Genomic DNA, 22798 nt, shown 5'->3' with positions numbered 1-22798 from the left:
TATTTGGACAGCCAAGGGCTGATTAAGGATAGTCAACATGGCTTTGTGTGCGGTAGATTGTGTTTAACGAATCTTGTAGAGCTTTTTGAGGTGGTTACCAAGAAAGTAGATGAAGGAAAGGCTGTGGATGTTGTCTACATGGACTTTAGTAAGGGCTTTGACAAGGTCCCACATGGGAGGTTAGTTCAGAAGGTTCAGACACTAGGTATCCATGGACAGGTTGTAAACTGGATTCGAAATTGGCTGTGTGGGAGAAGGCAGAGAGTGGTAGTGGAAGGACAAATCAAGGTAGGACATACACAGTAAATGGTAGGGCACTGAGGACTGCGGAGGAACAAAGAGTTCTGGGAGTTCAGATACATAATTCCCTGAAAGTGGCCTCACAGGTAGATAAGGTTGTAAAGAAGGCTTTTGGCATCCAGGCATTCATAAATCAAAGTACTGAGTATAGGAGTTGGAACGTTATGGGGAGGTTGTATAAGACATTGGTGAGGCCAAATTTGGAGTATTGTGTACAGTTCTGGTCACCTAACTATAGGAAGAATATCAGGAAGATTGAAGGAGTGCAGAGAAGATTTACTAGGATGTTGCCGGGTCTTCAAGAGTTGAGTTACAGGGAAAGACTGAACCAGTTAGGACTTTATTCCTTGGAGCGTAGAAGAATGAGGGGAGATTTGATAGAGATTTACAAAATTATGAGGGGTATAGACAGAGTAAATGTGAATAGGCTCTTTCCACTTAGATTAGGAGAGATAAATACAAGAGGACATGGCTTTAGGGTGAAAGGGGAAAGGTTTAGAGGGAACATTAGGGGGAACGTCTTCACTCACGGAGTGGTAGGAGTGTGGAATGAGCTGCCATCTTACGTGGTCAATGCAAGTTCACTCTTAAGTTTTAAGAATAAGTTAGTTAGGTAAATAGATGGGAGATGTCTGGAGGGTTATGGACTGGATGTAGGTCAATGGGACTAGCGGAATAATGTTTAAACACAGACTAAAAGGGCCAAATGGCCTGTTTTCTGTGCTGTAGTGTTCTATGATTCCATGGTTTAGGTCGAGGGACTGTGAGGGCCATGGCAAAACCTTCAGCTTGCACCTCCTGAGGTAGTCCATTGTGGATGTTGAGGTGTGTATAGGATCATTATCCTGTTGTAGAAGCCATCCTCTTTTCATCTTCAGCTTTTCTACAGACGTTGTGATGTTTGCTTGCAGAATTTGCTGGTATTTAATTGAACTCATTCTTCCCTCTACCAGTGAAATATTCCCCGTGCCACTGGCTGCAACACAAGCCCAAAGCATGATCGATCCACCCCCGTGCTTAACAGTTGGAGAGGTGTTCTTTTCATGAAATTCTGCATCCTTTTTTCTCCAAACATACCTTTGCTCATTGTGGCCAAAGAGTTTTATTTTAACTTCATCAGTCCACAGGACTTGTTTCCAAAATGCATCAGAATTGTTTAGATGGTCCTTTGCAAACTTCTGATGCTGAATTTTGGGGTGAGGACGCAGGAAAGGTTTTCTTCTGATGACTCTTCCATGAAAGTCATATTTGTGTCGGTGTCGCTGCACAGTAGAACAGTGTACCACCACTCCAGAGTCTGCTAAATCTTCCTGAGGGTCTTTTGCAATCAAACAGGAGTTTTCATTTGCCTTTCTAGCATCCTACAAGCAGTTCTCTCGGGAAGTTTTCTTGGTCTTCCAGACCTCAACTTGACCTCCACCGTTCCTGTTAACTGCCATTTCTTGATTACAGTACGAACTGAGGAAATGGCTACCTGAAAATGCTTTGCTATCTTCTTATAGCCTTCTCCTGCTTTGTGGGCATCATTAATTTTAATTTTCAGAGTGCTAGGCAGCTGCTTAGAGGAGCCATGGCTGCTGATTGTTGGGACAAGGTTTGAGGAGTCAGGGTATTTCTAAAGCTTTGAAATTTGCATCACCTGGCCTTTCCTAACAATTACTGTAAACAAGCCATAGCCCTAACAAGCTAATTAAGGTCTGAGACCTTGGTAAAAGTTATCTGAGAGCTCAAATCTCTTGGGATGCCCAAACTTTTGCATGGTGCTCCTTTCCTTTCTTTCACTCTAAAATTGTACAAAACAAAAATAATACACTAATCTTGCTTAAAATGTTGAAAAGAATGTTTCATCTTTAACTTTATGACTTTTGGAGATCAGTGCTTCTTCTACTCACTTACACAGTAACAGAAATTTTGACCAGGGGTGCCCAAACTTTTGCATGCCACTGTACGTCACCATATATGAGCTTTATTTTCTTGCGGGCATACTCAGTAAAATCATAATAGCATCAATGAAAGAACGCACCCAATAAGGTGGACAATCAATTGCAAAAAACTACAAACTGTACATGCCAGTGGCTCTTCTTCATTAGGAGCTTGGGGAGATTTCGTATGCCAACGAAGATGCTTACAAATTTCTAACAATGTGTACTGGAGAGATCATTTTGACTGGTTACATTGCACCCTGCTAGGAGATTCCACTGTAAAGGATGCTAAGAGGTGACAGAGGGTTTTAGACTCCACCAGCCCCATCACCGGCACAACCCTCGCCACCATCAGGGACATCTTCAATGACAGTGACTGAAGAAGTCTGCATCCATCATTAACAATCCTCACCATCCAAGGCATGCCTTCCTCTTTTTAAAGGCAAGAGAGAGGGAGGAGATTTAAGAGCATGAAGACCCAGACTCAACGACTCAGAAACAGCTTCTCACCCTCCACTATCAGATTTCTGAAAATTTCATGTACCCGTTAATTTCTTGCACTGTTTATTTTGAAATTTATAATAATATTATGTCTTTGCAGTATACTGCTGCTACAAAATAACAAATTGAACTTCGTATAGGACAGTGATAATAAACCTCATTCTGAACTGTTTTGGTGATAAGATCAGAAGGTGGTGGTTCATGACCCATGCCAAGCTTGTCAGTTTCATCAAATTTACCTCCAACTCCCACCCGGCCCTTAAATTAACATCTCTGACACCTCTCTCCCCTTTCTTGATCACTCTGCCTCCAGCTCTACTGATACCTTTTTTAAACCTACCGACTCTCGCAGTTATCTTGACTATACCTCTCCCCACCCTCTCACCTGTCAAAATGCCATTCCCTTTCCTCAGTTCCTTCGTCTCCACTGCATTTGTTGCCAGGGTGAGACTTTCCTTTCCAGAATATTAAAGACGTCCTTCTTCTTCAAAGAACAGGGTTGCACATTTTCTACCACTGATGCTGCCTTCATTCATATTTCCCGGACATCCACCCTCACCTCATCTTCCCCACTGCCTTAACTGGGATAGAGTTCCTCTTGTTCTTACCTATCAGCCAAACGCCTCTGCACCCTGCACATCATTCTCCACAATATCTGCCATCTTCAGCAGGATCCAACCACAAATACATTTTCACCTCCTGCTCACTCTCCACTTTCCTCAGGGAATGCTCCCTTCGTGACTCCCTTGTTCATTCATTCCTCCCCACTAATCTCCTTCCTGGCACTTAAGTGCTAGCACCTGGCCATTCACCTCCTCCCTCATTTTCATTCAGGGCCACAAACAGTCCTTCCATGTGACACAACAATTCACCCGAAAATCTGCTGGGGTCATTTATGGTATTTAATGCTTCAGACGCTGCCTTTTCTACGTCAGTGAGACCTGATATAAATTGGGGGACCACTTTGTTGAGCACCTTCGCTCCATCTCCAAGAAACAGGATTTCCTGGTGGCCCACCATTTTAATTCCACTCCCCATTACCATTTTGACATGTCTGCCCAGGCCTCCTCTACTGCTATGATGAGGCCACTCTCAGGTTAGAGGACCAACATCTCATATCCCATCTGGGTAGCCTCCACCTGATGGTATGAACATTGATTTCTCTAACATCTGGTAATTTTTTGCCCCTCCCCTTCCCTCTCCTTCCATTTCTCCCTCTGGCTTTCCTCTTACCTATTCTCCTCCTCACCTGCCTGTCATCTTCCCCCGTGCACACCACCTCCCCACTTCCCTTTCTGATGGACTCTCCTCAGCCATCAGATTCCTTCTTCTTCAGTTACCACCTCCCAGCTTCTCACTTCAACCTCCCTTCTCTCTCAACATGGCTTCACTAATCAGATTCTAGCTTGTACTCCTTCCCCTCCCCCATCTTCTTATTCTGCCTTCTTTCCCTGTTCTTTCCAGTCCTGATGAAGAGTCATGGCCCAAAACGTCTACTATTTATTCTTTTCCATAGATGCAGAAATTGTCTTCAACTCGAGAACTACATTGGTAAATTGTTAAGATAAGCAGATCAAGTGCGCATGGAACGTAACCCTGAAAAATGTATTGCGTTTTGAGAGAGTTAGAAAGGGTAGGACCAAGATAACAAATGGTTGGATCGCAGGAACTACTAAGGAACAAAGGAACCTTGGTGTACGTGTTCAAGGGTCCCTGAAGGCACAACACAGGAACACCAGAAGAGAAAATGATGCACTCAATATCTGCCTTCAATAGCCTGGACACAGAACATAAGAACTAGCAAGTTTTAATACAATGTTATACAACACAGTCAGGGCTACAGCTGGAAAATTGATCACCATAACCTAGGACTGAAGAGGGCAGCGTGAAGATTCAATAAAATGTGGCCTAGGAAGATGTGTTTGAGACATGTGGAAGACTGGAAAGGCTGTTTTGTTTTCCTTGGAGTGGGGCAGGAAAACGAGGCACTTGACTGAGATATAAATAATTATGAGGGATAGACACGTGGTAGCTAGCAAGAAATGTGTCCCCTTGGTAAGGGCGTCCATGACCAGAAGCATTTGTTAAAGTAAGAGGTAGGAAATTTAGAGAGGATCTCAAGAAGAATTTTTCACCAAGGTTGGTTGGAATCCATTGTCTCAGAGAGGTACTGGAAGCAGGTACTCTTTCAACATTTAGGAGTTACTTAGATGAGAACTTGAATTGCCAAGGCACAGAAGGCTACACGCCAAGTGCTAGAAAAAGAAATTGATGAGAACTGGATGGCCAACATGGACATGGTGAACTGAAGATCCAATTTTTATGCTGTGTGAAACTCTGTAAGTCTATTTTACTCAACACTGTCAGTGTCCTTCAATATTTAGTCTTTCAAATGTTCTCCCTTATGTTTATGCAGCACCATTTCACTGAGACTGACAACACTGCCGTAGTTTGACTTAGTCATAATACCCAAATCTAGTGCTGCACAGAATGCACAATAAGAAATGCATATTGCTTAGCAGAAAGTCCTGTTAATTTACTCACTTCTTACCTGGAGTGTTAAAAAATAACAGAACCAAGATGCTTCCAAAGCCAAAATTTCAAGTCGTAAAACTGGAATGTCCTACCTTCGAGAGAGTTCTTTGTGTTCTGATCTTTTATGTCTTTGGTATTCCTGACCTTTAAATTCTAAAATAAAAGAAAAGTACATTAAATGGACAGCACAAGTGGACACACATAGAATTGAATTTCAAAAGAAGGAAAATAACTTTAATCGGAATGTCATACTATTTAAATTCTGAATTGGGCTTGAGAAGCATAGGTCAAAGAAAGAGAGAATATGAGTGGGGGTAGGAAAGATAAAGATAAACTTTCATGTCATTCTAGTATAGCATACTGATTATTTGCTACCATTTCACAGCCAGACCACAGAAAATTGCATGTAAGTACCAAAAAGAACCAATTTGCACAAGGCAAGACACAACCATATTCCCTGACCTATGAAATCAACATTATTCAATCCACCACCGTCAATAACAATACAAACAAAAAGAGAAAATGCTCAAATATTAAACAAATCAAGCAGCAGCTATGAAGAGAGAATCATTCAATGTTTCAGTTCAAGGAACCTTCACCATAAGTGGAAAAGAGAGAAAACAAGCATGTAGGCTGACCCAGTACATCCTTAGCTGAGTTAGTTGTAAACACAAACTATGTATTTCACAAACAAGAGAAAATCTGCAGATGCTGGAAATCTAAGCAACACACTCAAAATGCTGGAGGAATTCAGCAGGCCAGGCAGCATCTATGGAAAAAAGTTTTGGGCCAAAACCCTTCGGCAAGACTGGAGAAAGAAAGCTGAGGAGTAGATTTGGAAGGTGGGGGGACGGGGGGGAGAAACACCAGGTCATAGGTGAAACATGGAGGGTGAGCGATGAAGCAGAGCTAGGAAGCTGATTGGCGAAAGAGACAGAGGCCATGGAAGAAAGAAGAAGGGAGGGAGGAGGAGCACCAGAGGGAGGTGATGGGCAGGCAAGAGGTAAGATTCAAGATGGCGCCGGTATCTGGCGATGCTGCGCGTGCTCTCCCAAGCAAACTGCCCTCTACACTATCCTATACCCGAGACACCCTTCTAAACCTCCAATCTGCTACATCTAGCAAGATCAACAACACCCTGGCGAAGCTACTGACCCAGCTGGAGATCACCGCGTTAGAATTATTCCTTCAATTCCGGACCGCACCTGGACCCGACCAGCGAGGCCTGGTCTGAGGCTCACCATGTTCCCAGAGACCAGCGGCCCGCTACTGTGCCGGAGCGCTTGGAGACACGGCCCATTCCGACCAGCACCTATCCGGAGCAGACAACCACACAGAAGTGACGTCGGAGACCTCAAGGTGCCCCAGATACTTCCCCGGAGCAACCACCATAAAGCCCCGTTGGTGGCCATCCACAGCTGCCGGAAGTGAGGCCTCCGCCGCCGACCTCGGAAATCGAGCCTGAGGCACGGCTGGAGCAGAGGCCTCCGCAACCGTGACTCAGCTCACAGACTTGTTTCAGCCAGGGGCCCAGCCCTCTGGGATTAAGTGTCGGCTTCGGGGCCCAACCTAATCGACAGCCCGGGCCCCCGGCAGCTGGAAGTGGCAGCGGAGCCCCCCCCGTCACTTGGCCCAACCCAAGCTCCCGATGACGCGACCCGCCAATCAATCCCCACAGGACGCGTCCACCAACTTCAAAGAGCTGACAACAACACACTGCATCAATGGAAACCTGGAAAGATGCACTATCTACCGAGGAAGTGTGGGAAAAGAGCTGGGCTGCTGGTCAGATTGAAGCTGAGGGGCTTCAGGGTCCCTATGCCCACCATCCTACTAGCTAATGTGCAAACCATAGAGAACAAGGTGGATGATCTTAAAGGGAGACTCACCTACTGCAGGGAGATGCAGAACTGCTGTGTATTCTGTTTCACTGAGTCCTGGCTCTCCCCTGCCACCCCCAACTGTGCCATCCGACCGGAAGGATTTCTGATCCATCTGATGGACCGCACGGCGTCTTCGGGCAAGACGAGGGGAGGTGGTGTCTGCCTACTGATCAACACTGCGTGGTACTTGGACACAGTGGCACTGACAAGCTCCTGCAGCCCGGACCTGGAACACCTGTCGGTGAAGTGTCGTCCCTACTATCTGCCACGGGAACTCACCTCGGTCATACTGACAGCGGTCTATATTCCCCCCAAGGCGGACGTGGAGTGTGCTCTGAACATACTGTATGCCAACATCAGTGAACGTGAGACCAGGTATCCGGAGGCTTTGCTCATTACAGCCAGGGACTTTAACCAGGCCAACCTCAGAAAGGCGCTGCCGAAGTTATACCAACATGTCTCCTGACCCACTAGAGGCCCGAATATACTCGACCACTGCTACACAGCAGACAAGGATGTCTATCGTTCCGTCCCACGACCTCACTTCGGAAAATCGGATCATCATGCCGTACTCCTCCTCCCGGCTTACAAACAGAAACTGAAGCGGCAGGTCACGGTGTCAAAAGTAGTGTCGCGTTGGATGGAGGAAACGGATGAGGTCCTCTGTGACTGCTTTGAATCGGTGGACTGGTTAGTATTCAAGGACTCGGCAGCTAACCTCGATGAGTATGCCTCAGCTGTCACAGACTTTATCTGGAAATGCACAGAGGACTGTGTGTCTCGCAAGATGATCCGGGTATTCCCTAACCGGAAACCTTGGATGAATTATGAGGTCAAGTCCCTTTTGAAGGCTAGAGCTGTGGCTTTTAGGTCCGGGGATACCAGTCGCTACACGGAATCCAGGCGTGAACTCCAGAAAGCCATTAAGGGCACCAAGAGGTAATACTGAGCAAAGTTCGAAGCCCAGGCTAACCAGAGGGATGCCGGTAGACCATGGCAGGGTCTAAATGAGATCATTGGGCGCAAAGAAAAGGCTGGGAATATCAATAACTGTGGTGCTTCTCTTCCTGACGAACCTAACGTATTCTACGCAAGATTCGAACAGAAGAGGAGCGTCCTGCTCCCTCCGGATGAACCGGACTTGGTGGCATCCAGATTCATCATCACCAAGGAGGACGTTAGAAGGGCCTTCCTGAAGATAAATCCAAGGAAGGCGACGGGCCCAGATGGCGTCCCAGGACGGGTTCTCCAGGCTTGTGCAAGCAAGCTAGCTGGAGTGTTTGCTGTCATCTTCAACTGCTCCTTGCTTCAGTCTAAGATCCCCTCATGTTTTAAGAAGGCAACGATAATCCTGGTGCCGAAGAAGAGCAAGGTGGCATGCCTGAATGACTATCGACCTGTGGCTCTGACATCAATTGCTATGAAGTGCTTCGAGAGATTGGTTATGGCACACATCAACCACAGCCTACCGGTCAACCTCGACGCTTTGCAATTTGCCTATCAGAGCAACAGGTCAATTGCAGATGCCACCTCTCTGGCCCTACATTCCTCCTTAGAACACCTGGAGAATAAAGACACATATGTAAGGCTTGGTTTCATTGACTACAGCTCTGCCTTTAATACCATCATTCCAAATCAACTGATTCCTAAGCTCCGGAACCTGGGTCTTAGCACTCATATCTGCAGCTGGATCTTCAACTTCCTCACAGACAGGACCCAAGCTGTAAAAATAGGGGACAAGCTCTCCTCTACAATCACTCTGAGCACCGGTGCCCCACAAGGCTGTGTACTCAGCCCCCTGCTGTACTCACTGTACACCCATGATTGTGTAGCCAAGTTTCCATCGAACTCAATACAGGTTTCCCCCGCCATCCGAAGGTACAGCATTCCTATGAAACGGTTTGCAAGCCGAAATGTCGTAAAGCAAAGAAGCAATTACCATTTATTTATATGGGAAAATTTTGTGAGCGTTCGCAGACCCAAAAATAACCTACCAAATCATGCCAAATAACACATAAAACCTAAAATAACAGTAACATATAGTAAAAGCAGGAATTATATGATAAATACACAGCCTATATAAAGTAGAAATACTTTTCCACAATCATTACTGAACTGTTCTCCACAGCGAAACTCTCACGCAAGCGCCGTTGGCAGAAAATTTCGCGCAAGCGCTCTCCAGTAACCTTCAAGCTATGAAGCTGCCAAATCATACCAAATAACACATAAAAATACACAGCCTATATAAAGTAGAAATAATGTATGTACAGTGCAGTATCACTTACGGGAATCGGGAAAATAGCTTGCCGAGCACACTGATGATGGTGTATTAAACTGAGTCGTCGCAGGTTGGGTAGTGCAGTGGCCCCCACCCTCCAGGCCACCAAGCGATACACTGCCGCGAAGCATGCAGGAATGCAGCAGTAGCCGTGAGGCACACAGCACATCTTTAAGAAAAAAGCTATAACAAGCAAGCTAATTAACTAGGTGCCACCCGACACGTAATTGTCGGCCCAGATCAGTGCCGATTTCCGATTGCATCGTCTCTGATCTGGGCCAACAATTACGTGTCGGCAGCACCTAATTAATTAGCATGTTTATTTCGGCTTTTTTCTTAAAGATGAGCTATGTGCCTCCCGGCTACCGTTGCATTCTCCGCGAATCGGTATCTGTCCGTGGCGTGGGTGTTGGGGTGGTGGGACACTGGGGTGTCATCTCGTCGTCTGTTTCCATTAGAGCAGGCAGCTCATCTTCTTCTATCTCTGCCCGCCTCGATGTCGAAGGTCAAGGTTTGTTGTTTGCTGTGGATGATGTGGAAGGATTGCTTGACTGCTGAACCTCGCGCATTTTTCTATCACACAGTTCCTTAATAAGGACTCAAACCAACCTGCAAATATCTCCTAAACTGACGTACCCTTTCAAAATTAGTCGTACTTCGGTTTCGATTGTTATCCTTTTTTCTTCCAATTGCATCAGCTCTTCACCGGTCAGTTCTTGGTGATGGGGTGCCAAAACCTCTTCAACATCATGTTCGTCAGCTTCCACAAGCCAAACTCACGTTGTCCTTACTTCATTCACCACGATCAAAACGCTTAATTATGTCTAGTTTTACCGTAAGTGTAACACCCTTACGAGCTCTTTCAGGCTTTTCCGATACCATAGAACTCATCTTGCAAACAGCTGCTCACAGGCACCTGTTAAAGCAATGCCGACGAGAATCCGGGGGTGAGCGACTGCCTTTTATCGCGCGCTGATTTTTTATCGCACGCTGAATTTTTTTCCTAACAGTGAAAACACCTTCTGAAAGCGAATACAGGGTACTAATGTAGGTCTTTCGTAACAGTGAGATTTCGTAAAGTGAACTTTCGAAAAGCAGGGGACACCTATATATAAGTTTGCTGATGACACCACAATTGTAGGCCGTATCTCGGGTAACAATGAGTTTGAGCACAGAGAGGTAATTAAGAACGTGGTGGCATGGTGCAAAGACAATAACCTATCCCTCAACGTCAGTAAGACGAAGGAATTGGTTGTTGACTTCAGAAGGAGTAGCGGACCGCATGACCCCATTTACATCGGTGGTGTGCAAGTGGAACAGGTCAAAATCTTCAATATCACAAATGCCCTGACTTGGTCCAACCAAGCAGAGCCCACTGCCAAGAAGGCCCACCAGCTCCTTTACTTCCTGAGAAAACTAAAGAAATTTGGCCTGTCCCCTAAAACCCACACTAATTTTTATAGATGCACAGTAGAAAGCATTCTTCTAGGGTGCATCACAACCTGGTATGGAAGTTGTCCTGTCCAAGACCAAAAGAAGCTGCAGAAGATTGTGAACATGGTGCAGCACATCACACAAACCAATCTTCCCTCCTTGGACTCACTTTACACCGCACGCTGTCGGAGCAGTGCTGCCAGGATGATCAAGGACACGACCCACCCAGCCAACACACTTTTTGTCCCTCTTCCCTCCGGGAGAAGGCTCAGGAGCTTGAAGACTTGTACGGCCAGATTTGGGAACAGCTTCTTTCCAACTGTGATAAGACTGTTGAACGGATCCTGACCCAGATCTGGGCCGTACCCGCCAAATGTCCAGACCTGCCTCTCGGGTTTTTTTTGCACTACCTTACTTTCCCTTTTCTATTTTCTATTTATGATTTATAATTTAAATTTTTAATATTTACTATTGATTTGTATTCCAGGGAGCGCGAAGCGCAGAATCAAATATCGCTATGATGATTGTACGCTCTAGTATTAATTGTTTGGCGACAATAAAGTATAAAGTATAACATGAGAGAGGTACACGGGAATGGAAAATGGTGAAGGGGATGGAGGCATTACTGTAAATTTGAGATAACGATGTTCATGCCATCAGGTTGGAGGCTAACCGAGCACTTACCCTTGCAAGCGGAACAAATGCTTCACCTGCCCCTACAACTCCTCTCTCACTACCATTCAGGGCTCAAAACTGTGCTTGTAGGTGAGGCGACACTTCACTTGTGAGTCTGTTGAGGTCATATACTGTGTTCAGTGCTCCCAGTGTGGCATCTTATATATCGGTGAGACCCAACGTAGACTGAGAGACCGCTTTGCTGAGCATCTACACTCCATCCGCCAGAACAAGCCGGATCTCCGAGTGGCCACTTCCCATTCCCACTCTGATATGTCCTTCTTTCACCAATCAACTTCCCACCTCTTTGCTTCATCCTTCCCCCTCCAAGTTTCACCTATTGCCTGGTATTTCTCTTTCCCCTTTCCCCACTTTTCAAATCTACTCCTCAGCTTTTTTTCTCCAGTTCTGCTGAAGGGTTTTGGCCCGAAACGTCAACTGTACTTTTTTCCATAGATGCTGCCTGGCCTACTGAGTTCCTCCAGTATTTTGTGTGTGTTGCTATGTATTTCACTGTATGTTTTGATGTACATGCGACTAATAAATTTGAATTTTGAAGGGACATGAATGGAGAAAACAGAGAGAACATTTTTAAAATATGAAAACGTGGAACAAACAGAAACAGAGATACCATCACATCTTTGGAGAGAAAGAAGTGATTACCTTTTCATTGAATACAATATTAAACTGTTACATGCCCGGATGGAAAATTCCTTGAATTTACGTAAGGTATTGTAGGTACAAAATAGGAGCCTGAAGACAGGAGTCAGAGTGAGAGTGGAAGAAGGAATTAATCAGGTTTCCGGAAGCTCAGGGTTGCCATTATGAACTGAAAAAAGTCTTCTGCAAAACAGTCACGCAATCTATATTTGGTTTCTCCTCTATACTATGCTTCTAGTCATCTGTCACTTTAATTCTCCATTCCTTTCCCACTCTGAATTTCCTGTCTCCATATTTCAGGTAACCACTCTTTTTCTCTCTCCATAGAATTTCTACTTCAACTACTACTGCCAACTTTCTTCTTCAATTTATATCTTTTCTTTTACTGGTATCCAGTTTTTAAATGCACCTGTTACCTCGGCAATTTTGGTCTTTACCCATTCCATTCCATTCCACACCTTCCATTCTAGCCATGTCTATTTTCACATTTTTCCAGTTCTGATTAAGGACGTTTTACCTGAAATGTTGATCCTGTTTCTCTCCCCACAATTACTGGTGGACCTACTGAGCTAGTACAGAAGTTACTGGGCTTTTTGAACTTCCAAATCTACTATGTTTTGCTTCAAATTACCATGCGGATTTGGTCCCGCCGTATCCAGTAACATTCCACACTATCAACAGAATTTTTATCGAAACTACCCAATATATTCTAACTGGAGCTGGTAACTCAGCACACACTTGTTCAATATGTACATCTTCTGGCACTCTAACTTCCCACATCAGCTGCAGACCAAACAGACTCCCTATTAGAAGGTTTTTTTTTATTGTCAGTTCAAAAGCTTATTTCCTAATCCTATGTTTTTATAATTAGAACTAAATAGTTCACAAAAAAACTTCCTACAGACATCTGGACAACTTGTTAGCATAAATTTATCACTTTATATTATTTGGATATAAATTTATCCAAATCTTAGAATCTCATACTAAATACCATGTGTAAGCATCATCACCATAAGGTCACAGTTATAATAAAAAGATAATAAGATAACTAGTAGCGAGTATCAAATACAGGAAGTTCTATTGCCTACAACACTATAAGCTAGCACTGCCAGAAGTCAATATATTTCTGCCAAGTGTCAATCCAGTCACCTCACGGTGATGAAGTAAGGCAAATTCCACAATCTATTATCTCCCCATTTCGCAAAATTTCAGCTAAAGAACAACTTTGAAATGATAAAGCATTCTATTATGCTGAAAATGTGAAGAGTACTTTGGACTGCAGGTTGATTATGAGAAGTCAGAAACTTCAGTTGTCACTAACAATATGAAGGGAAAGTTTAGGTACATTTATTAACTGTAAATGATTTTAGACTATGTAAGGTTTTGTCCACAAGTCAATTATGTGATTGTGAGTATTTGGTATTGAGTAGGGCTGATAGGTTAGATAGATAGATATTTTATTGATTCCAAAGGAAATGATAGTGTCACAGTAGCATTAGAAGTACACAGATACACAAATACTAGAAGAGGATTAAGGAAGAATAAAAAAATAAATTACCTCAAACAGTCTAACGGGGGGGGGAGGGGGGATTGGCGGTAATCACTTCCCCGGCTTTAGGTTGACTCTCTATAGAGCCTAATGGCCGAGGGTAAGAATGACCTCATATAGCACTCTTTGGAGCAGCGCAGTTGTCTTAGTCTACTACTAAAAGTACTCCTCTGTTCAGCCAAGGTGGTATGCAGAGAGTGAAAAACTTTGTCCAGAATTGTCAGGAATTTCCATAGCATCCTTTGTTCTACCAGTGTCCAGTCTGATTCCTGTAACAGAGCCAGTCTTTCTAATCAGTTTACTGAGCCTGTTAAGCAATGTTCGAATGTTGTATCAAAGGACAGCTTCTTTCCAACTGTGATAAGACTGCTGAACTGATCCTGACCCGGATCTGGGCCGTACCCTCCAAATATCTGGACCTGCCTCTCAGTTTTTTTGCACTACCTTACTTCCCATTTTTCTATTTTCTATTTATAATTTATAATTTAAATTTTTAATATTTACTAATTTTAACTATTTTAAATATTTTTAATATTTAATATTTGTAATCCAGGGAGTGTGAAGCGCAGAATTAAATATCACTGTGATGATTGTATGTTCTAGTACCAATTCTTTGGCGACAATAAAGTATAAAGTATCAGAATCACATTTACTATTACTGACTTGAATGGTGTCAATTTGGTGTTTGCGGCACGTACACGGAGAGGAAAGGCTTTGAACACTATAGGCCAAAATCAGGCATATTTGACTAGCTTAGATGGGCATCTTGATTGACTTGGGCGAGTTGAGCCAAAGGAACCGTTTCTATGCCATGTGCCACCATTGCAATGATGAAAAAGACTGAATAATTTCATTCTGTGCTAATAAAAAATATTTGTTCAGTTCATGGGTTAATTTTGTTTTGCACTAAATATTTGTCAAAGAATTTGTTGAAGATAGTACCTCTGATATTTCAGAAAACTGAGCATTAGCTTGACAGCACTTCTCTGCTGTCTCAACAGCAACTTCATAGTTATCCACAAAAGCTCGATACACACCAAGCTGGCTGGCCTGCAAAAAAACAAAACAGATTTAGAAATATGCTACTTTTGGCTACACAAGCGTCAATTAGAAATAAAGGTGAGCTCATTTTTGACTTCACTAACCATTTCAAAATCAATGACTTGCTTTTGATATACTGTAAATTATTTCCACTATATTTAAGAAACGCAGTGGCTAATGTACACCAAACATAATTTCACAGATAGAATGCGTGGGTGAATGAAATGTTACTCTCTTGGTACTGTTCAAGCTATTAAATGTTGGCTGAAGGCATTGAGGGAGGTTTCCTAAAATAAGAAAAGTGATTTTATATACTCATTTAAACGGAACAATTTATTTGTTGGAGGATGAAATCTCCAACAATACTGCACAGCTCACTGCTGGAGTAGGGTGATTATGACAGCCATTTGTGGCCAATGTGCCAAAAGATTTCTTGACGACTCTACCTGTGCCACTAGTTTCAATGAATTATGGACCTGTATTCTCATATTCCTTTGTTCTACCACACTCCTCAGTACCCTACCATTCACTGTGTAAGACCTACCCTGCTTGGTCCTACCGAAGCGTATCACCTCGCATTTGTCTGCATTACATTCCATCTGCCATTTTACAGTCCATTTTTCCAGCTAGTCCAGATCAAACTGCAAGCATCTGATAGTCATCCTCACTGAGTGGGACCAAGATTGTCCATTACGCCCCCAATCTTGGTGCCATCCCCAAATTTACAGATCTAGTAACCATGTTATCCAAACCGTTGATATAGATGACAAATTACAATGGACCCAGCACTGATCCCTGCAGCATTCCACTAGTCACAGGCCTCCAGTCAGAGAGGCATCCATCTACAACCACTCCCTGGTTTCTCCCACAAAAACAATGTCTAATCCAATTTACCACCTCATCTTGAATGCTCAGCAAAAGAACCTTCTTGAACAAATAGTTGGTTTATTAATGTCACATGTACTAAGATCCGGAAAATTTCTTTTTGCACTAAATTCAGAGAGACCATTTCATATATGAATACACTTTGGTGAAAACATAATGCAGAATATAGTGTTAGGTACAGAGAAAGTATATCACAGGCAGCTCACTACTTTCCTGAGACAGTAGGAAGTCAATGGTTTGCATGAAAAATTGGGTTACATTCACAACTGAAATTTCTTGCAGTCTTCCCAAAGTTTCCATCCCAAGCCATGAAGCATCAGGACACAACGTTTACTATAGTGCATGTTAATGAGGACATGCTGAATTTTCCTCGCCTTCTGAGAAAGTGAGGCACTTTGTTGCTCATTGAATCCACATACCTGGACCAGTACAAATTGTTGGTAATACTTATACTGAGGAATGTGAAGGTCTCAATCATTTTTACTTCAGCATAAATGATACATAGTCATAGTCATACTTTATTGATCCCGGGGGAAATTGGTTTTCGTTACAGTTGCACCATAAATAATAAATAGTAATAGAACCATAAACAGTTAAATAGTAATATGTAAGTTATGCCAGTAAATTATGAAATAAGTCCAGGACCAGCCTATTGGCTCAGGGTGTCTGACCCTCCAAGGGAGGAGCTGTAAAGTTTGATGGCCACAGGCGGGAATGACTTCCTATGATGCTCTGTACTGCATCTCGGTGGAATGAGTCTCTGGCTGAATGTACTCTTGTGCCCAACCAGTACATTATGTAGTGGATGGGAGACATTGACCAAGATGGCATGCAACTTAGACAGTATCCTCTTTTCAGACACCAACGTGAGAGAGTCCAGTTCCATTCCCACAACATCACTGGCCTTACGAATGAGTTTGTTGATTCTGTTGGTGTCTGCTACCCTCAGCCTACTGCCCCAGCACACAACAGCAAACATGATCGCACTGGCCACCACAGACTCGTAGAACATCCTCAGCATCGTCCGGCAGATGTTAAAGGACCTCAGTCTCCTCAGGAAATAGAGGCAGCTCTGACCCTTCTTGTAGACAGCCTCAGTGTTCTTTGACCAGTGCAGTTTATTGTCCATTCGTATCCCCAGGTACTTGTAATCCTCCACCATGTCCACACTGACCCCCTGGATGGAAACAAAGGTCACCGGTACCTTTGCTCTCCTCAGGTCTACCACCAGCTCCTTAGTCTTTTTCACATTAAGCTGCAGATAATTCTGCTCATACCATGTGACAAAGTTTCCTACCGTAGCCCTGTACTCAGTCTCATCTCCCTTGCTGATGCATCCAACTATGGCAGAGTCATCAGAAAACTTCTGAAGATGACAAGACTCTGTGCAGTAGTTGAAGTCCGAGGTGTAAATGGTGAAGAGAAGGGGGACAAGACAGTCCCCTGTGGAGCCCCAGTGCTGCTGATCACTCTGTTGGACACACAGTGTTGCAAGCACACGTACTGTGGTCTGCCAGTCAGGTAATCAAGAATCCATGATACCAGGGAAGCACCCACCTGCATCGCTGTCAGCTTCTCCCCCAGCAGAGCAGGGCGGATGGTGTTGAACGCACTGGAGAAGTCAAAAAACATGACCCTCACAGTGCTCGCTGGCTTGTCCACGTGGGCGTAGACACGGTTCAGCAGGTAGATGATGGCATCCTCAACTCCTAGTCGGGGCTGGTAGGCAAACTGGAGGGGATCTAAGTGTGGCCTGACCATAGGCCGGAGCAGCTCCAGAACAACTCTCTCCAGGGTCTTCATGATGTGGGAGGTCTACGCCACCGGTCTGTAGTCATTGAGGCTGCTGGGGCGCGGCATCTTCGGCACAGGGACGAGGCAGAACATCTTCCACAGTACAGGAACTCTCCGGAGCCTCAGGCTCAGGTTGAATACATGGCCAAGTACTCCACATAGCTGAGGGGCACAGGCTTTGAGCACCCTGGTACTGACACCATCCGGTCCTGCAGTCTTGCTTGGGTTGAGACGTTTCAGCTGTCTTCTCACCTGTTCAGCTGTGAAGCCCACTATGGTGGTTTCGTGTGGGGAAGGGGTATAGTCATGAGATCAGGGTGGGGGGACTGTGAGGAGGGGTAGGAGGGGAGAGTGGAATATGTGTTGGTTGGGGGCCGACAACAGATGGCTCATGTCAGGGATGGGCAGGGGCCACAATGTCAAATCTGTTAAAGAACAGGTTAAGTTCATTGGCCCTGTCCACACTGCTTTCAGCTCCTCTGTTGTTAGTTTGCCGGAACCCAGTGATGGTCCTCATCCCTCTACAGGCCTCTCTTATGTCGTTCTGCTGGAGTTTCCACTCAAGCTTCCTTTTGTACTTGTCTTTAGCCTCCCTAATCCTGGCTTTCAGGTCCCTCTGTATTGCCCTCATCTCCTCCCTATTTCCATCTCTAAACGCCCTCTTTTTAGACGTTCAGGATGTCCTTAATGTCCTTTGTCACCCATGGCTTGTTATTTGAATAACGAAGGACAGTTCTTGTCGGAACATTGCAGTCCACACAGAAGTTGATGTAATCAGTGATGCACTCTGTGAGCCCATCAATATCCTCTCCATGTGGCTCACAGAGTGCCTGCCAGTCTGTCACCTCAAAACAACCCTGGAGCGCCTCGTAAGCCTCCTCCGACCATTTTCTCAGGAGAATGCACAGGCAGGAGAATGAGTTCTGCCCCACTTCCTTAAGTCAATGACCAACTCCTTGATTTTGCTGATATTGAGGGAAAGAAGGTTGTCATGACACCATGGTACTAACTCTCTGCCTTTTTCCTGTTCTCCATTTCATCATTGTTTGAAATCTGACCCACTATACTACTGCCATTTACAAATTCATAAATGAAGTTAGAGCAAATTTGACAACACAGTCATATACAGTGGCATGCAAAAGTTTGGGCACCCCTGGTCAATATTTCTGTTACTGTGAATAGCTAACTGAGTAAAAGCTGACCTGATTTTCAAAAGCAATGAAGTTAAAGGTGACACATTTCTTTAATATCTTAAGCAAGGTTACGTTTATATTTCCATCTTTTACAGTTTCAAAATAACAAAAAAAGAAAAGGGCACGAAGGAAGGTTTGGGCACCCTGCATGGTCAGTATTTAGTAACACCCCCATTGGCAAGTACCACAGCTTGTAAACGCTTTCTGTAGCCAGCTAAGAGTCTTTCAATTCTTGTTTGGGGGATTTTTGCCATTTTTCCTTGCAAAAGGCTTCTAGTTCTGTGAGATTCTTGGGCTGTCTTGCATGCACTGCTCTTTTGAGGTGTATCCACAGATTTTCGATGATGTAGAAAATGGGAGATAATGCCCACCTGGAGAGCATACCATAGTGACTCGTTAAGCCGTTCCAACAGCTGTGCTTCAATGTCCTCCGCTATGTCATCGATTCTCCTTAAAACTGTAGTAGCAAAAAGAGAAACCTGTGCCATCTTGTTAACTGCAGCTTCTCCCAACAGTTCACGGCACATGTCCTTGGCAACAGGCAGAATCAATTCTTCACCAACAGTGGAAGGCTTCTTAGCCTTAACAATACGGCTAGCCACTACGTACCACGCTCTCAGAGCAGCAGCATTTGTGGAAGTGATGACGCTCAGCACTTGCTTCTGTCCCGCTTGCTCACATTTTTTCACTCAAAAAACTCAACGGGTTTGTCTTTAAGTGAATGGTGCTTGGACTCAAGGTGCCGAAGCAGTTCTGAGGGCTTCATTGCCTCATTGGACAGCTTGTCTCCACATATCACGGAGTGGTAGGAGTGTGGAATGAGCTGCCATCTTACGTGGTCAATGCAAGTTCACTCTTAAGTTTTAAGAATAAGTTAGTTAGGTAAATAGATGGGAGATGTCTGGAGGGTTATGGACTGGATGTAGGTCAATGGGACTAGCGGAATAATGTTTAAACACAGACTAAAAGGGCCAAATGGCCTGTTTTCTGTGCTGTAGTGTTCTATGATTCCATGGTTTAGGTCGAGGGACTGTGAGGGCCATGGCAAAACCTTCAGCTTGCACCTCCTGAGGTAGTCCATTGTGGATGTTGAGGTGTGTATAGGATCATTATCCTGTTGTAGAAGCCATCCTCTTTTCATCTTCAGCTTTTCTACAGACGTTGTGATGTTTGCTTGCAGAATTTGCTGGTATTTAATTGAACTCATTCTTCCCTCTACCAGTGAAATATTCCCCGTGCCACTGGCTGCAACACAAGCCCAAAGCATGATCGATCCACCCCCGTGCTTAACAGTTGGAGAGGTGTTCTTTTCATGAAATTCTGCACCCTTTTTTCTCCAAACATACCTTTGCTCATTGCGGCCAAAAAGTTCTATTTTAACTTCATCAGTCCACAGGACTTGTTTCCAACATGCATCAGAATTGTTTAGATGGTCCTTTGCAAACTTCTGATGCTGAATTTTGGGGTGAGGACGCAGGAAAGGTTTTCTTCTGATGACTCTTCCCTGAAGGTCATATTTGTGCAGGTGTCGCTGCACAGTCGAACAGTGCACCACCACTCCAGAGTCTGCTAAGTCTTCCTGAGGGTCTTTTGCAGTCAAACGGGGGTTTTCATTTGCCTTTCTAGCAATCCTACAAACAGTTCTCTCGGGAAGACCTCCACCTTTCCTGTTAACTGCCATTTCTTAGTTACATTACAAACTGAGGAAATGGCTACCTGAAAATGCTTTGCTATCTTCTTACAGCCTTCTCCTGCTTTGTGGGCATCATTTATTTTAATTTTCAGAGTTGTTGGGTCAAGGTTTGAGGAGTCAGGATATTTATAAAGCTTTGAAATTTGCATCACCTGGCCTTTCCTAACGATTACTGTGAACAAGCCATAGCCCTAACAAGCTAATTAAGGTCTGAGACCTTGGTAAAAGTTATCTGAGAGCTCAAATCTCTTGGAGTGCCCAAACTTTTGCATGGTGCTTCTTTCATTTTTTTCCACTCTAAAATTGTACAAAAAAAAAATACACTAATCTTGCTTAAAATGTTGAAAAGAATGTTGCATCTTTAACTTTATGACTTTTGGAGATCAGTTCTTCTTCTACTCACTTAACTATTCACAGTAACAGAGATTTTGACCAGGGTGCCCAAACTTTTGCATGCCACTGTAAGTTTTTAAGGAGTAAGGGAATGATACTGCAGTCTTGTGGAGCATAGTGTTATGGATGTTGTGGAGGAGGTGTTTCTGCTTTTTCTTACTGACTGTTGTCTGTTGGTCATGAAGTAGGCTAGGGTGCACAGGGTGCACCAGGGCAGAAAGTGCAGAATATCCCTTGAAAAAAAGTATAATAATTTCCATGTTGTTGGGTGGGTGGGATTGACCATTTAGGAGAAAGCAGCAGCCTAGTCTATGCCACCAGAATTGGCTGTGAGGATCATAGGGAAGGGTGAAGGCAGGAGGAACCAAAGTGATAGAAGAAAAAATATTTAAGGGGCAGATAGGAAATTTTGTGGCCACAAAAGGGACTCTGTACTGTCTCCCTGTTGAGAGAGTTAAGGATGACTCTGAGCAGCTGCAGAACATTCTCAAGAACCACCAGAAGTCATCATGCACCTTGGAATAAATGATTTAGGTAGAAAAAATGATTTAGGTAGAAAAAGAAAAAGTTGTGGAGTGAATATAGGGAAATAGTATTGAATTTAAAAAGCAGGATCTCGAGGGGAGAATTTTCTGGATACTTGAGCCATGTGCTAGTGAGTGTAAGAACTGGAAGACATGGCAGATGGATGCAGAGAGAGGGATGAAGTTTTATGGACCACTGGGATCTTCTGAGACAGAAATGACCTGGAGAAGCAGGACAGCTGTAACTCAACTAGAATGAATTTGAGCAGCGGTCAATCAGCGATCGCGACTGTGAGAAGACATACTTCACTCAGGTTCACCTGTTGCATACATAAGGTATCAATTCGCAACAGTTTGGCATATTGAAAAGCATTCAATCGGCAATCGTAACTGTGAGAAGACATATCTCACAGACGTTCACCGAATGAGTACCTAAGGCATTGAATTCTGGCAGTTTGGTGTTCTGAACAGTGGTCAATCAGCAATTGGGACTTATTTGAAAGAACAAATAAAAATATGGCAGGGGCAAGTGAAACAGACTTTGTTGGAGTGAACAGTGTTAGAGTGGTTATTTGAGGCCTTAGTTCTTCAAGACTTCAGCAAGGAGAGGCTTGAGTGAGAGAAGGCGAAAAACCATAAGCAGATTATTTTCCTGTTGTTAGCAGATTATTTTCTACAGTTTATTTATTGTTTCCTTCTTTATATTTGCACAGTTAAAACAGTCGGAATGCCAGGCAGGATAGTTGAATGCTCCTCTTGCAGGATGTCAGTAGGCAAGGAGACCTCAGGTATCCCTGACAACTTCACTTGCAGCCAGTACATCCCGCTGCAGCTTCTAACACTCCATATTATGGAATTGGAGCAGGAACTAGATCATTCAGGAGGCAGAGCAAGTGATATAGACATACAGAGTGGTACAGGACACAAGAGACTGGGTGACAATCAGAAAGGGGAAAGGGGTTAAACAACCAGTGCAGAGTACCCCTGTAGCCATCCCCTTCAACAACAGGTATGCCACTTTAGATACTGTTGGGGTATATGACCTAGCAGAGGAAAATCACAGCGGTCAGGTCACTGGCACCGACTCTGGCTCTGTGATTCAGAAGGGAAGGGGGAGAAGAACGAGATTCAGGGATGATACATTGCCACCTGGTTGCCAGGGTCTAGGACATCTCAGATAGACACATCAGCATTCTTAAGTGGGATAGTGAGCAGCAAGAGTTCGTAGTCCATGTAGGTGCCAATGACATAGATAGGAAGAGTGATGAGGTTCTGTAAAGTGAGATCAGGGAGTTAGGTGCTATGTTAAAGGACAGGATCTCCGGGGTTGTGATCTCAGAATGCTACTGTGCCACATGCTAGTTAAACACGTGGCTAAGGAGTTAGAGTAGGAGGGAGGGCATAAATCATTTTGATCATTGGGCTCTCATCCAGGAAAGGTTGGGTGTGTTTGAACTGGAGGGGGACTAATACCCTAGCGGGAAGATTTGCTAGTGCTGCACGGGGGGAGGTGTGGTCGGGGTTTATACAAGTTGTAG

General features: G+C 44.2%; 1 protein-coding gene across 2 annotated transcripts in view; it reads right to left on the bottom strand.

Annotated features, from left to right (window-relative positions):
• Window positions 1–22798, bottom strand: part of si:dkey-91m11.5 (PH_BCR_vertebrate and RhoGAP_Bcr domain-containing protein) — a 464892-nt gene that overhangs the window by 302708 nt on the left and 139386 nt on the right. For both annotated transcript variants that reach the window (XM_063031657.1, XM_063031659.1), the window contains exons 5-6: window positions 14680–14787; window positions 5351–5411 (exon numbers count right to left, since the gene is read on the bottom strand). In XM_063031657.1, coding sequence (XP_062887727.1) covers window positions 5351–5411; window positions 14680–14787 — 169 coding nt within the window. The remainder of the gene's footprint in view (window positions 1–5350; window positions 5412–14679; window positions 14788–22798) is intronic.

The sequence above is a fragment of the Mobula hypostoma genome, chromosome 23 (assembly GCF_963921235.1).
Source record: "Mobula hypostoma chromosome 23, sMobHyp1.1, whole genome shotgun sequence".
NCBI lineage: Eukaryota > Metazoa > Chordata > Chondrichthyes > Myliobatiformes > Myliobatidae > Mobula > Mobula hypostoma.
The sequence above is the reverse complement of the archived record's forward strand: the minus strand, read 5'-3'. Positions and strand labels throughout refer to the sequence as shown.